The sequence below is a fragment of the Cucumis melo genome, chromosome 1 (genome assembly GCF_025177605.1).
Source record: "Cucumis melo cultivar AY chromosome 1, USDA_Cmelo_AY_1.0, whole genome shotgun sequence".
NCBI lineage: Eukaryota > Viridiplantae > Streptophyta > Magnoliopsida > Cucurbitales > Cucurbitaceae > Cucumis > Cucumis melo.
The window spans coordinates 37115141-37131247 of NC_066857.1; the positions used below are offsets into that span (position 1 = coordinate 37115141).

Below are 16107 nucleotides of genomic sequence, written 5' to 3' on the forward strand. Positions count from 1 at the left end.
TCTCGAGTAACTTATTTTAGTATTCATATTTTTAGTACATTCCCGTTCAATCGCTTTCAAGTCATCTAGCATGACTCTAGATTCCAATGTGCCCACACTTCGAGAACTTGTATTCCAATGCTTTTAAATCTACTGTTATTTTAGTATTCGTATTTTTAGTACGTCGTGTTTTTACTATTGTTATTGTTTTATCACTTTACTTTTCATATTTGAATGGTTTTTATTTGTTAATTACCAAATAAACAAATATCGAAAGCCAAAATGTTGTTAATTTTAGTCTCCAACTAAAACTTACCTCTAAGTTTAAATAAAGTTTACTAACCAAAATATTAAAAAATTGTATATTCAACTATTTTAAAAGTTCTAACTAAAATCCACAAAATTTGAACAATCAATTGTAGAATAATTGGATTGGGCTTGGATTTACAAATAGTTTGGGCCTTCAATATTGGGTTAAAGCCCAGATCCGCTTTCCCTTTCGGTTATATGGTCTTAATCAAATGGGCCACGAATGAAATGATTGGGGTTGTCTGTTTGGGTAAGGTTAACAACAGTGACGGACACGAGAGCTGTGATGTAAGAGACGGAGCTTTACAATCAGTTTGTGACGTGACGTGATGTTACTGGATGGTGACCAAAGGGGTGACAGAGTCGCTGTCACCCTATCACGAAAGATTATAATTCTCAAAAGCTGAGGTGGGCAGAAGGCGTGTACTAACTCCCGTGGCCCTCCACTCCACGTCGGATGATTTATCTAGCCGACCTTGTTACATGGAACCTTCATCGTGGCCGTCCGATCAGTCAACATACTTTATATGTAATTTACCATAATTTTTAACTATGAATTTCCATTCACTCATAATCTTTAGACTTTATTTTGAATTATTACTAATCATAACATATTGTATGATATGCTACTCATACACATAGTTCAAAATTTCGGTCGATATCTCGTAATTTCGGTGTACAAAACTTTTCAATTTTCTCAATTTTTATTAAAATTACACATAGTTCAAAATTTCGGTCGATATCTCGTAATTTCGGTGCACAAAACTTTCCAATTTTCTCAATTTTTATTAAAATTTCAAGATTTTCATTCAATTTTTGAATTATATATATTTCAATTGGGTATGTGTTCAAGAAAATTCAAAGAAAGTTTTATTCTTTTTTACAATACAAAATTTTTATTAAATTATTTTTCGTTGAATCTTCACATTATTTCATTTAAAACTTGATTGATGTGAATTAATGTCCCTCCAACTTTCTCTTGGGCTATATCTACTTGTAGAGTTTTCTTTTTCCTTTTCTATCACGTCGTGATATGTTTTATGTTCGTGTTTCTTTTATTATTATTATTATTATATTATGTTAGTTTAATACAATGATTTTTCATTTTTCATCAATTAAATAATACATCAATACTAAATATTTCATGCCCATTTTATAATTAAATTTCAACGTCTGACATTACTTTGCATTTCCATTTTAAGTTTTATTTATTTACTTTTTTAATTATTATTTTCAATTGCATACCTTTTTAGTGGTAAATTTGGGCAGAAGATAATATGAGTGAAATAACGTGTGTGCATTTTGAAATTTATATATGACAACAATACAATTAGGAGTGATTATCAATCGATCGAAGTCGATTTTTTTATAAAACCGCCACTGAACCGATCATAGTAAATTTGGTTAAGATAGTAAAATAATAATAAAACGTGACGTTTCTCAAATGAATAAATAATAAAATAATAATTAAGCCATAATTCACTTTATAATCACTTTCAAATTTATCCCCCGAGGCAACTTGGACAAATGGCGTCCGATCTGGCAGGGGCAACTTGGACAAATTCGAAAGAGTTGGCGATAAGTTCGAATGAGACGCCATTTTAATATATCCCAGTTGTGCCACTTGGCTTTCTTTCTCATAACAACACGCATTGACGTGGCTCTAACAAACCTACATTACATTCATCAACTCTTTCCCTTTGTTAAATCCAGTCCACGAATCAACTTGCTCCACTACACGACAAAATTATACACGATACCCTTTGTGTGTTTTTTTACCGTGATTTGAGATTATATTGAAGTAGAGATGAAAGGAAAGCAATAATATATTACGTAGAGTTCTTTGGGCCTGATTCGATCCGATGTTGATCTAATCCACCATGTGAACACATTGGGCCCACGAAGGCCCACGTGGGCCCATTAACATATTTATATTAATATTCGAAAACTCCAACTTGTGTTGTGTTATTATGCCTTGCTAGAACCAAATGTGAATTATTAAAAGATTTGAGCGATGACACCCATTCGCACCATTTTTGTGCAGTTTAGGTAGTTGTCAATAAAAATTTGTTGGTAACCAATATATATGATTTTTCTTTTGTGGCTAAGAATATACGACTTCTCTAATATCCTTTGAGAAAAGCAACATCATCTATAGATTCAGGTTTTACGTCTTAACATTTTCTTTTTTATTTATTAAACGTTAAAGGAACGTTTGAGGCGAGGACTGAGGAGTGACTTATGATAGTATGCGTTTGCGGTACAGATTATTATCTTAGCTTTTATTGTCATTGTTTTCTTCTGTAGTAGTTGCTATTAGAATTTCGCTTTGGCTTGGCTTTCTATTTTTACTTTGTAAATATTTGGAGCTTATTGAGAGAGTGGATGTAAGGAGGAGGAGAAGAAATATGAGTAAGAACAAGTATTATCAAAATATTAGGATTAGGAAAATCCTAATCGACCAAACACACTCCACTCCTCTCTAATCCTAGGGGCAAACATCCCCTAAATATTTATTATTGAAAACTATAAAATGAAGGACACTAAGTTGAATGAGAAATTTTGGACCAATTATGAATCATCACGTTCACGTCGTTTTTAAAATCAACGATAATATGATAAACATTCAACTTCAAGACAAATGTTGATAGATTTGGACGATGTTGTGTATGCATATCATGACCGTTTAATTGAATAAACTAATTTACTCCAATTTGATATTAAATTGTCAATACTCAACATTGAATTGAATAGAGCTTAATTTGACCAAAAAGGCTAATCAAACCCACAATAATCATTGGTTGGCTTAAGAGCTAGGTCCAAATTTAATCCTTAAGGTTATAGAAAAATTTTCAAACATAAACTCATGCATATTTTTAAACGACCTATTTGAATAATCAAATGTTCCATATTAATCCACATATGCACGAATCAAACATAACTTAAAGCTCGAGTTGCAACAAAAATATTGATTTTTCTTTTCAGCAACATAGTTTGTTTTGATTTAAAATTTACAATACTTTATTAGTTAATAAACTATAGAGTTAAAATGGATTTAAGAGTTTTGAAATAATAATTTAGATAGCAACATATTTTAAAAATTACAAAGATAGGAAAATCTATTACTAATAGACTATGTTAAAAATATTAGTCGATGTATCAATGATAAGCTGAATCTATCAACGATAAAAGTTCATCGATCTACAACTTTTCTAAAATATATTACTAAATACGCAAATATTTTAATCACTCTCAAATTATCCCGTCTAAAACTTTAATGTAAATGATTTTGTAACAAATTTATAGAAAAAAAAAAACAAAATTTTAGAAATAATAATTAATTATATAACAATATTTAAAAAAAATTACAAATATAACAAAATCTATTATTAATAAAATATTCCGATACGATAGAACGAGTTTACCGTAAATAAATTTTAGTATAATTTTTTAAAAAATATTATTACATATATATAAATAGTTTAAATCTAATTACCATATTTACAACTTTATGTTAAAAAGAGTATTATCGTACGTAATCTACGGGATCAAATAATGAATGGACATTGGACTCAAGAGGGTTGGTGGGCCCTATATATATATATCCGTACGTGAAAATGACAACAATGTCTTGACTTGTCAAGTGGGGGTTATAAGGTTGTAATATAATAAATTTGGAATATTGTGAAATAAGAGTATATATTATTGAGTGCATGAACCTCCTCAAATTTATTCCCCTTTTCATAAAATTAAATCGTACACATGGCCCACAAAAATAATAATAATAAAAAAACATTAAATAAATGAAAATATTAATTTTATTAATTAAAATTTAAAAGTATAAGTAAAAGGGGAAAATTGTACCACAAAGCTCGGACGCCATCGTCAAATTTGATGGCTAACTTTATCCGTAATGGATTGTATCACCGATAGGTTTTTATTAACGATATAATCTGTTATTGCTATCCTCTCAAACTATAAATTGTCTGTAGAATCTATTTATAAAATATAGTAAAATTTATTAAATTTTTTATAATTTATTTAAATTTTTTTACTATAAATAGTTTCAAATTTTTACTATTTATGATAAGTATTCCTTCATGTAAATATTTTGAGTTTGATTACTATAATAGTAGCGAAGAAACACCCTTTATAAAGTTTTTTTTTTTTATCTTATTTTTATTGATAGATATTTATACAAGAAAAAGTTATTTATTTATTTTAACAAAATTACTTTTCAACGTGGGACTTGATTTAAATAGTAGGAATTATAAATGAAAGAAAAAAAATTTTGATTCATAGATTTCGAGTCTTGTTTTTTTGGGTCCATATACTTCAAAGCGTTATTCTTGTAAGTTCGAATTTTCAATATAATTTTAACCCGTTTTTCAAATTCTAAAATATTGTATTTTATAAGAGAAACTGTCCAAAATAAAATATTTATATTTTATAGAAAAATCAAATCAAGAGTTTTTTTTTTTTGTTTGTTTGTTCACGTGACTGTTTGAAATTAATTATCTCTCACTCCATAGTTATATTTTAGATAAAGTAATTGAAAGTTAATGGAAAGGATGAAACGAAAAATGAAAGAAAAATGGAAATTGTCTTTTTATGGCCTATTAGAGCTTCTTGTGACTTTAAGGGTATGTTTGGGGGTGGGGTTTTAGGAGGAAAAAGATTAGGAAATTGGGCCAAACCGTGTTTGGCCCAAGGATTATGATAAAGGGGGATTAGGGTTATCCTAATCCCTAAATAACCCTATCTTATCCTATTTTTACTTTTTTACAACTCTACATTACCCTACCCAAACAATCCAATCAAAAATTTATTATTGTTTTTTAAATTACTACAATCATAACTCTTCTCCCAAACACATATTACCATAACACTATTATCATAATCCCTCCTCCAAACACATACCATCATAACACTACCTTTCATATTTTCTCTCCCAAACACATATTACCACAACACTACCAATAATAATCTATTCCTCAAACACATATTATCATAATACTAGAATTATCATAATCCTAGGATTATTATAATCCTTTTCTTCCATAACTCTTTCCTTCCCCCAAACACACCCTAAATTGTAAAGAAACAAAAATTAGAATATTCGTGTGCCTTACAAGTCAACTACGCGTCGTTTTTCTAATTCCCTCTTTTGTTCTACGTTTTAATTCAACACAATTCTGTTTAAATTTTACAAACAAATTCTATTATACATATTCTGAACTTTTCATTAAATTAAATTATTAAACAAAGTTAAATTCTATCCACTTGATTTAACGATATCCAATTAATTTAATGTTAAACAATATCCCAAATATCTTCTCACGATGGGTGATTGACTATCAGAGTTCGTTTTTCAACTAAGTCGACATCGAACCAATTAGGGTTGATTTGATAAATATTCAAGTCGATTACGACTATAAACGAATATAAACCATATGTTGATTGATCAATTTAAATTTTTTATTTTTAAAAAAATGTTGTAAGTTTGGAATTTTTCCAAACCAACGCCGATTGAACCTCTCCATATTGATTTTGGTCCGTCGACTCGATTTTTTAGTTAATCACGCTCATCTCTACTGAATATGTATGGAACAAAAAGTACGTTCTATAAATAATTATGAAACTTAAAAGATTGAAGATTTATGAGATTTCAGTATAGATAATTAATAAAATATAAATTTGGTTTTTTAAATAAAACCCACTAACTATTTTCTATAATTTGTATTTTTTATGTTAGAGTAAATAAATGATCATCAATATACAAAATACAAAATATAGAAAAAAATTAAACAGACTTTGCTATATTTTATAAAAATGAATTTAATATTTTACTATATCTTTTTTCTAAAATAAAATTATCGAATCAATACTTCATAAAATGATATATTAAAAATATATGTTATAAGTTTCTTTTTCTTAGATACTACAATTTATAGATATTTTATTTGACTGATTGGTCGCAATTGCAACAATAACATTTTAACAAATGCCTTTTTTTTCTTACTTTCTTTATCTTTTTTACATCGACTAATAGTTATTCATTTTCAATGGTTCAGTAAATTATTAAACGTAAAATTAAAATTCTAACAGCATATTTAACATAAAAGTAAAAAAATTATATCGATCACGTCGATAAATATCAAACGAAAAAAAATATGTTAATCAACCAAAATGAAAAATTAATATTATATACATATATATATTATAAATAAAAAAGATTGAGGTGGTTTAATTTAATTTGAAGAAGTAGATCAAAGTTGTTGGGGGGGGGGGGGGGGGGAACAAAGAGAAAATGAAGGGTTTTGTAAATTAAAACTAAAGGTAAGATTTTAAAATTTGTTGGGATTGTGAGAAATTTGGAAAAAGTAAAGAAGGGAAAGTTTCAAATAGTCATTGTTTTGTTGGTAGAGTCAAGTTTGGTAAACTGACTATTTTTTTTCTTAATCACAAAAACAATGAAACACATATGACTTAGGGCATAGAATTAGGCAGACAAGCCTACTCCTTTGAATGCCACACCCCCTTGAAGAATGTCACATGCTATGTACTCCCAAAACAAAATTATTTGAAATCAACATTTTTGTAGTTGAAAGTTAAAACAATTTTAGCAATAATTTCGAGGTACATCGTAATGTAAGATAATTTATAAACAAAAGAATTTTAGACTTGATTTTTTTTAGTATAGATAATATATCATGTTGTTGTTAAGAGTTTGTCAGTGATGTAGTAGTATCATTAAGAGGAGTGTATCGGACCTGATAAAGTATATTATTGGTAAAGTTTGCTCTTTGCAAAAAATAACCATAATAATAATAGTAAGATGGAGGATTAAGTTTACAACTTTTTGTTTTTCAAAATAAAAAGGATGTTTGTTCAAGTGATCTAGATAATATATCTTTTATTCATGCTTGTCGATGAAATAAAATACTTTGACTCTTTTTTTTTTACCTCTAAGATATTAAATGAGCACTCGTCTTTTATTACTGTTTCTCCTATTCCGACGTATCTTATCTTGTTTTTGTTATTTTCCTCGAAAAAAAATCTTAGGACACTTTATTTGAAAATTTGATTATGCAAAGCTCACAAACGAATGTGTTTTAACTATTATTTTGATCTCTATATTATTAATTCATTTAATTTCAATCTCTGTATATTCAATTATTTACTTTTAATCATAGTTCAAAATCTTCGATTTAATATCTCAAAAGAAATATTTACTAAAACTAATTGAATTGTCATAATTTTCATAAAATAAAATATTATATTTGAATATATTTTCAAACTCGAGAATAGAAATGATAATAGATAACAAATAAAAAATTATTTAAAAAATCAACAACAAATTCAAAACATAGGGATCGAGTCATTTATTTATCTTTTCGTCATACGTTAAATATTCAATACACAATAATATGTATATATATTCTTAAATCTAAAAAAAAGTACAATAAGCTAAAAATGACCGATCAAAATTTTGTATATATTTTGTAAATAGTTTCGAACTTTTATTAATTTCGAATACGAGGAAAAAAAAAAAGAAATTAAAATAGAAAATAAAAATAAAAGGAAAGAAAAACCCTTTCACTGTCGTGGCGTCGACACTGGGGGGAGGGCGGGAACGAGCTGTATAGTTGACGTCATAGCGAAAAAGGGTAAAAAGGGGATTTCACGAGAACTGGGTCCCACTTGCAAATTGCCAACGCTTCCCACTTTCTTACAAGAAAGACTCACCTAACCATTGATTAAAAACCCTAATCAAGAATCCCTTCCTCTTAAAACTAATTTCACTTCTCATCAATTAAACTTCCATTTCATTCCAATTTCTTTTCTCAGATTTCCAAAAATCCCCAATTTTCTCTCTCTCTCTCTCTCAAAATCTTTTTTCACTCAGCTGTTTGTGTTTTCCTTCTTCTTCAATAATGTGTGGAGGTGCTATAATCTCCGGCTTCATTCCGCCGACTCGCTCCCGGCGAGTCACCGGCGAACACCTTTGGCCTAATCTGAAGAAACCTGCCTTCGGAAATCAATTGTCCAAGCCGGTTAAGTCTGATATCATTGACATTGATGATGATTTCGAGACTGATTTCAAGCATTTCAAGGATGATTCCGATTTGGAATTTGATGTGGAGGAGCTCCTCGATACCAAACCTCTTGCCTTTTCTGCTGCTGGAAACCCTCCTGTTCCTTCAGCTCGTGGTAACTTTCTTTTCTTAATTCATTTGACTTTTTGGATCGGTGTTTTGATGTTGGTTTTAAGCCTTACTGCTTGTTTGAAGTTGATCGTCTGTCTATGTTCTGATCAGTGGATGATGGGTTTTAATGCATGGCGTCTGTTTGTTCTCTTTCTGTTTTCAACATTCAGCTGGTTTATGGTAGATCCGTTATCTGTCGCCTTCTTGATTTTGGTAGATGTTTAGGGGAGTATGGTATTTTCTCTGGAAATTCACTTTCTGATCATTAGGTATCGAACTGCTGAAGTGATTTTTTTAGGAATAAACTGAAAAATATTCTACTGATTTTTAATGAAAGAAAAGGGGAGAAGAGGGGTGGAGTGCTAGATCTAGCCAATAGCCATGGATTTATATTTTTTATTTGATTATAGTCAAGCTTTTCCGCCTCTAATTTTAGATTTTTCTTATTAGTACCCTAAATATTGATGAAAGAAATTATCGCATAACAGAATTTGTTCTATGATGTTTATTGCTTTTCGATCATTTTTTGTCCTTTTAATTTTATAAATAAAAATTCTCTCAAGTTGTCAATATTTTTCGATCGGCTAACGTAATTGCCAGATAAATCGTGGCTTAGTGGTTGGTCATTCCTAAAATGCTTTGAACCTAATTTTTGGTCTCTCGCTTTATTCTTTCTTTTTCTTTTTGGTGGTCCTTCTAATTATTGATCTTATTATAGCTAATTGGTATTTGAAAAAAAGTGAATCATCAGTTGAACTTTTTCAAACATTTTCTACATACTCTGTCCTTTCTAGTTTCTGAATCCCTTAAATCCTTTTTATTTGTTGATAGGGATGGATTCATTTTTGTTACCATGTTTTTCCCTCCTCCTGATCTGTGTATTCTTTCTTCTTCATTGCTTTAATAAGGTATATATACTTTGCAGCTTCAAAGTCTGTAGAATTCTCTGGACAAGCAGAAAAATCAGCAAAAAGAAAGCGAAAGAATCAGTACAGGGGAATCCGACAGCGACCATGGGGTAAATGGGCTGCAGAAATTCGTGACCCACGTAAAGGAGTTCGTGTGTGGCTGGGCACTTTTAATACTGCTGAAGAAGCTGCTCGAGCGTATGATGCTGAAGCACGACGAATTCGTGGAAAGAAAGCTAAGGTTAACTTTCCCTATGAAGCTCCACGAACCAGTGGAAAACGTTCAGCAAAGCCAAACCTCCAGGAACCACTTCCCAAAACTAGCTTGGCAAAGACCCAGCCAGATCCAATCCAGAACAATAATTTCGTGAATAACTCCGATGAAGCATACTATAGCACAATGGGTTTCCTGGAGGAAAAACCACTTACAAATCAACTTCCCAACATGGATTCATTGGCTATGAATGGAGATATTGCAATAAAAACCAGTCCAGCTTCTTCTGATGTTGCACCCATGTACTTTAATTCAGATCAAGGAAGCAACTCCTTTGATTACTCTGACTTTGGATGGGGAGAGCAGGGTGTAAGGACGCCTGAAATCTCGTCTTTTCTCTCAGCTGCCATGGACAATGAAGATTCTCACTTTGTGGAGGATGCTTCTCCAAAGAAGAAAGTCAAGTATAGCCCAGAGAATACGGTGGTTTCTCAAGGCTCTGAGAAGACTTTATCTGAGGAGTTGTCTTCTTTTGAGTCTGAAATGAAGTACTTCCAGATGCCATATCTCGATGGCAGCTGGGATGCATCAATGGATGCCTTCCTTGCAGGAGAGACAGGGAACCAGGACGGTGGAAACTCAGTCGACCTTTGGACCTTTGACGATCTTGCAGGAATGGTTGGCAGTGTCTTCTAAGCAAATCTTTTCCAGCTTGCTAGGTTATGTAAATAAAAGCTACATATTAGTGAGTTTGACCATCTTTATATCAGTTCCTCCCTAAGTTTTTCAAACATGTATACTCCTTCCTTAAGGATGATATGATATATCTTTTGTTTTGAGCCCGTAAAAACTTGAAAAATCTCACACGACTTATTGCAGGAACATTTGTGATCTGTTATGGGAATGGACGTGAGAGAGATCTGCCTGCATAAGCAAAAATGGCCTAACAAACATAGCTATTGGTGTGTATGTTGAATGTGAGGACACTCTTAGTAGTACTTACTTGGTAGGCTTCATTTCATGTTTCTGAGTCCATAATATGGAGAACTCAAAACTAATATATATGCTTGTACTGATAAAAACTACTTGTGGTTTGTTTGTGCTGTGTATGTTGAAAACTTAATGAATCTCATTTCTTAGCCTTTTGAATTTGTATGAAATATAAATGATGGATGCGAACAGTTTGGTTCAGTCATCTTCTTTGCACTTGGGAAATATGCAATGAAAAATGTTTGTTTTGATTCCTGCCAATATGTTATCCTGTTTTTAGATCTTTTTTTTTTCACTTGTTTGTGAATTTTGATGGGATTGTGAAGATCTTTACTGTCAGTAATGGAAAGTGTTTTTATAAACTTGAGTTGCAGCTTTTTGAGGAGGAGAAGAAGAGCATGGGGGAATTCAGAGGAAAATGAGTGGGTGTGGTCTGTATAATCAAAGTAAGTGATGTGCCATTTCCTGACCATACTCTCACCACTCACATGTTTCTCTAAGCAGCTGCAGAGCAAGTTCCTATTTTAAGCTTTTTTGTTTTCTTGCATGTGATTTGATTCCACCCTTTTACCAAACTTTTCCAACCGCTGAATTCCTTCTTTTTGTTATTATTTTCAGCCCAATATTTCTTTAAAAAAGAAAATCACAAATTTAGAAAAATATTGAAAACTACTGTAGTTTTTAACTTAAATTACAAGGAATTTAAATTTTGAGCTTCTCGAATATTTGGTGTTTTTTTAAAATGTGTTTAATAGAGTTTTGAATTTCCACTTTCATTTCTTGTCTAGTAATTTCCTAATAAATTTTAATTCTTTTAAAAATATCTAATTTATTAGACTTGAATTCTATGTCCAATGAAATTCTCTGATATTTAAATTTTGTATTTTTTGTAGATGTGATTTTTTATTATAAAAAAGGCCGGTTTATAGTATAGGGTTTAGGCACCAAATATATAAATTTAAGGAGTTTTTTCAAAAAAAAGAAGAAGAAGAAGAAGAAGAAGAAGAAGAAGAAGAAGAAGAAGAAGAAGAAGAAGAAATAGACATAGAACAAAATCAGAAAATGAAATATTTTCCTAAATTTTAAAGTAATTGGATTAAATTTGAAATTTTGGCTAATTTTTTTTAAGTGTATAGATGAAATTTGTAACTTAGAAATTCAAGGATCAAGAGACAAATTTTAAAGTGTAACATGATTAAATTTATGAGCTATCCTAGTTTTTTTATCCCCATTTTTTATTTTAAAAAGGCCACTTTTACAAAAAAGATATCCAATTCAATATTTTCAAACTATTTTTTAACATATGATTTGAATATATAATATGAATAAACTATAAGGTTAGATCTACAAATGAGTACATTTGGTGGGTGGGATGACTCATCCTATTGATAAAACCCTATCCTTTTCCATTTGTGACTCTAATGGACCATAAAAAAAACTAAAGAAGAAATATGCTCTTTATGACAAAACACCAAAATCATTATTCTTTCAATTTCCCCTAGTTTTCTATATTAAGTTCTATATTATCACATCTTGGCATGATTGAGTTTGTTTATTGATATCTTCTGAATTACCAATTTTCTAATTACAAAATTTTGACAATTATTAATTGTACCATAGAAAAATAAGAATATAGCTCTCTCATTGCGTTGACCAGATTGCATTGATAACTCAATTATAGTTGGTTTCCATCCTAAATTGTAATTGGATTGTTTTACTTAAACATTTTATAATTGTAATTTGATTACGACTTAGGTGGTTTACTTTACTCTTATTGTCATCGTAATGATATTGATCGAATTGAAAGCCTATCAGTTGCCATAAGGAGAGATTCAATTGGTAAAAATTGACTTAATTGATCAAAGGTAATCAACCATAGTCCATTTGAAGGAACTGACCGTAGTTAGTTTGAAGGCAAGTTAGTCACAAAAACCAACTCCAATAGATCGATACTATAATAGGTTTTATGCAACACAAAAAAAAAAAGAGCCAAAAACAATCATATTAGACCCACTTTTCATATTAGGTAGATGGATTAGGTTTCCACATAAACTGATTAATGTTCAAAAGAAGAAGAAAAAAAATGTACTAAATTAAGAACACTTCCTTGTAATTTACTTGATTATTAAAAAAATTCATATTCTTAATATTGTTATTAAGATTAAGGATAAGAATACTACGATCATAGCTTACCGAGAACGAAAATTCGTTACGTTTACATCAAGTTTGAGATTAAGAATCTAAAGTAAGAAATCAAATTCGAAATTTCTATTCTTAATTTAATTTCCCTGTCCCCTAAAATGGGCATCCATCCATGGATGTTCTTGAATTCAAAACTCCATTTTCCCATCGCTTTTGCTGCAAACAGATTTGTACGCTTTATACTTTAAAACGATTCTGCCTTTTCCTTCTCTTTGTCGCCATCTTTTCAATCATCGCTATTGCAATCGCCGCTTTGCCTGTAATTTTCTTGTTGAAACCTCGAGAACCGATTTTTTCTCTCCAATCAGTGCGATTGGATTGGTACAACATTACCCTCAAATCTGGGTCTCCAATTCTTTCATCGGTTTTCACTCTGACTCTCAATTCTCAAAACCCTAACAAAATCGGAATCAAGTACAGTCCGTCAAGGCTTCTCTTGATCTACGATGGATCCGCCATGATCGGAACGATTCGAGTGCCGGAAGTATTTCAGCCTGCTCGTAGCGGCGAACGGATTGTTCGAACCCGTCTGTTGTTGCATCAATTGGATGTGGATTTGTTGGAGACGATGAGAGAATTTGTTGAGATGAAGATTATTGGTGATGTTGGTGTAGAGCTGTTTGTGCTTCACATGAAGGTGATTAAGATGAAGGTGAGGGTTCTCTTTTCTTCTTCTTTTTCTTTTTAATACAAAATTTACCATTGAGGCTTAAACTTATCTAAATTTTAAAACAAAACCCTTCAATTTACGAAACTTTGTTGATTATATAAGTTTTGAAAATTAACCAAATAACTATTTACAAAATACAACAAAATTTTATATTTTAAATATTTTCATCCATTTGTTATTTACAATAAACTTTTTTTTTTTTAATTTGAAAATTCAATTTTATCGTCTGGTAGATTCAATTTTTACGATTATTACAAGTACGAGAGTTTAAGTTTAATATTTTTAAATGTTTAGGGACATAATTGGTATTATTGAAATTTTGTGACAATTAAGCCATTTGTCAATTTCCAATTGAGTCTTAAACTTATTTAAATTTCAAAACAAAACCCTTCAGTTTACATAATTGTATTAATTATATAACATTGAAAAAAGATATTTTCAAATATAGTAAAAAAACGAACCAAATATTTACGAAATATAACAAAATTTTAGATTAGGATAGAATTTAATTATTTGTATATATATATATATATTTAATATTTTCACCCATTTGTCATTTACAATAATTTTTTGTTTGTATATTTAATGTTATCATTTGTTGGGTTCAATTTTTACTATTAGTGGAAGTCTTAGGTTTAATTTCAACATTTTTAAATGTCTAGAGGTCTCATTATTATTATTGAAAGTTTGTGAGTGTAATTACAAATACAACGGTTTTTGCAATTCGGATGTTTTTCTTCCATGGAAGATCGAATTGGGTTAATTTTAGATTAATGAAGGTTGAATTTATTGAGAATTTTGGTTGTAGGTTGCTTTGAAATGCGATGTGGATGTTGATTACAGAAAGCTTAATTTAAGAGAAGAAATACTTGGCAATGGAGAATCTGTAGGAAAAGCTTTGGTAAGTGCTCTCTTCTTTTTAATAAAGCAAATGGCAACTTAAAACAAAAAGAGGAATTCTACGGGTAAAGAAATATCGTAAAACTTTGAGTTAGTTTTTAAATATAGCAAAATTTTACTCTCGGTTTACTTTCAACCATAAAATACTAATATGTATGATAGTCAAAGATAGGACGATCAAAATAGTAATATTATTTTGTTAAAGAGACGTAAATTATAACTTAAATTCAAATTTATTAACACAGAATTCTAATCTCTAAGTATAGAGCACATGCTAATACCACCGAGTCAAGCTAATTTTTATATCAATATTGGGTTTTTAAAGCTTCGAATTGTCTAGCAATATTTCGGTCTTAATTTTCTTTGTAAGTCTTAGTTTTATGCAATTTTTAAAAAGAAATATGAAGATTTTTTTAAAAAAATCAAATAGGAAACTAATGTATAAGAAAAGAAGGTGGAAATTTTAGAGCAATGACTAAACAAAGTTTAAGCAAATAAGTAATTGATTTCAACAATTTCTTAGGAACTACACTTCAACTTTTGTAAGATTAATAAAGGAAACTCCAAAAGCAACCAACCCTTCAATAAAATAAAAAATGAAGTATTTAAAATAAATTTATTAATTTTTCTATACTATAATATTTATATTAAAAGAAATCAAGTGAATTAAAAATTCAATTTCTTTTGCTTAATTTTCAGGATTCAATTCCTTCAAACTCCAAGACAATGTCTTCAAAGTGTGGGGTCGCTTTTTACCTATAAAGGTGCTTAACTCACTAATAACTAAACAAGTAATTACTTACAAGTGTTTTGTTTAGTATCTTTTGGGTTTAATTCCTTTTTTTAGTGTGTTTCTTCATCATCTAATTACTTTGATTTTTTCCCTTCTAGTCAGAATTTTTCGTTCCTTTTTCTTTGTTATTTGTACGCACTTTAAATTTACGATATCAAAAAAACTTATTATTGCCAACAAAAGCATTTGTATGTACTAAGATTTAAGATGTTTCAGATTCAAATTTCTCACTCCCAACTTATACTAATAATAATAAAAAAAAGAAACCGATCGCTATATATGATTAATTGACTATGACTTGAAAAAAAGAATGTGTTAACAAAGTTATCAACGATATGATTTATATAAAAGTTTTAGTCACGTTATTGTCCAACAACATGGACAAATTGTAAACATAATCCGAAATCTTTTTGTAGTAAATCAAAAGTTCTTAAAGATCGAAAGGATAAATTGACACATTATAAATTTACAAAGCATCATTAAATTTAGAGAGAATCGCAAAAAAACAACTTTTGATTGTACTTAAAATTTGACTCTTAAACTTACAATATTGTAGAGATGGTAACAACTGTACATGTTTGAGATTTTAGTTTTTATATCAATCTAATTTATTTATTTGATGATATAATTGCAACTAACCCTATATTTTACCAATATGAACTCAATAAAATTAGATACGGTGAGATTTGATTTTCGATTACAATCAATCATAGTCACATATATAGCAAGTAACCTTCAAATAAGGAAAAATCACAAATAATTTCCAAATAATTTGTCTATTAACAAAAAGGAACATTGTTAGCATATAATTTATTAATTTAACACAAAAATGGAAATACAAATTAAATAAATGAAAGAGCATAAGGAAATGATAAACAAATGGTAATTATTGTTGGAGACAAAGTGATGGGGTTGGGTTGGTGCATACTTTA

General features: G+C 29.8%; 1 protein-coding gene across 4 annotated transcripts; it reads left to right on the forward strand.

Annotated features, from left to right (window-relative positions):
• The first annotated feature begins 7916 nt into the window (after positions 1-7916).
• Positions 7917-11335, forward strand: LOC103500652 (ethylene-responsive transcription factor RAP2-12). 4 transcript variants are annotated; one of them, XR_007824696.1, is made up of 4 exons: positions 8060-8502; positions 9424-10365; positions 10500-10626; positions 10985-11335. XR_007824696.1 is itself a non-coding variant. In XM_008464027.3 (3 exons), the coding sequence occupies exons 1-2, from the start codon at positions 8226-8228 to the stop codon at positions 10314-10316; spliced, it is 1170 nt and encodes a 389-aa protein (XP_008462249.3). In that variant the 5' UTR covers positions 7917-8225; the 3' UTR covers positions 10317-10365; positions 10500-10811. The 4 variants fall into 4 exon arrangements, 3 of the variants coding, with proteins under 3 accessions (XP_008462249.3, XP_050947459.1, XP_050947462.1); XM_008464027.3 differs by lacking the exon at positions 10985-11335 and having other exon boundaries at positions 7917-8502; positions 10500-10811; XM_051091502.1 differs by lacking the exon at positions 10985-11335 and having other exon boundaries at positions 8052-8499; positions 10500-10811.
• The last annotated feature ends 4772 nt before the right edge of the window (positions 11336-16107 follow it).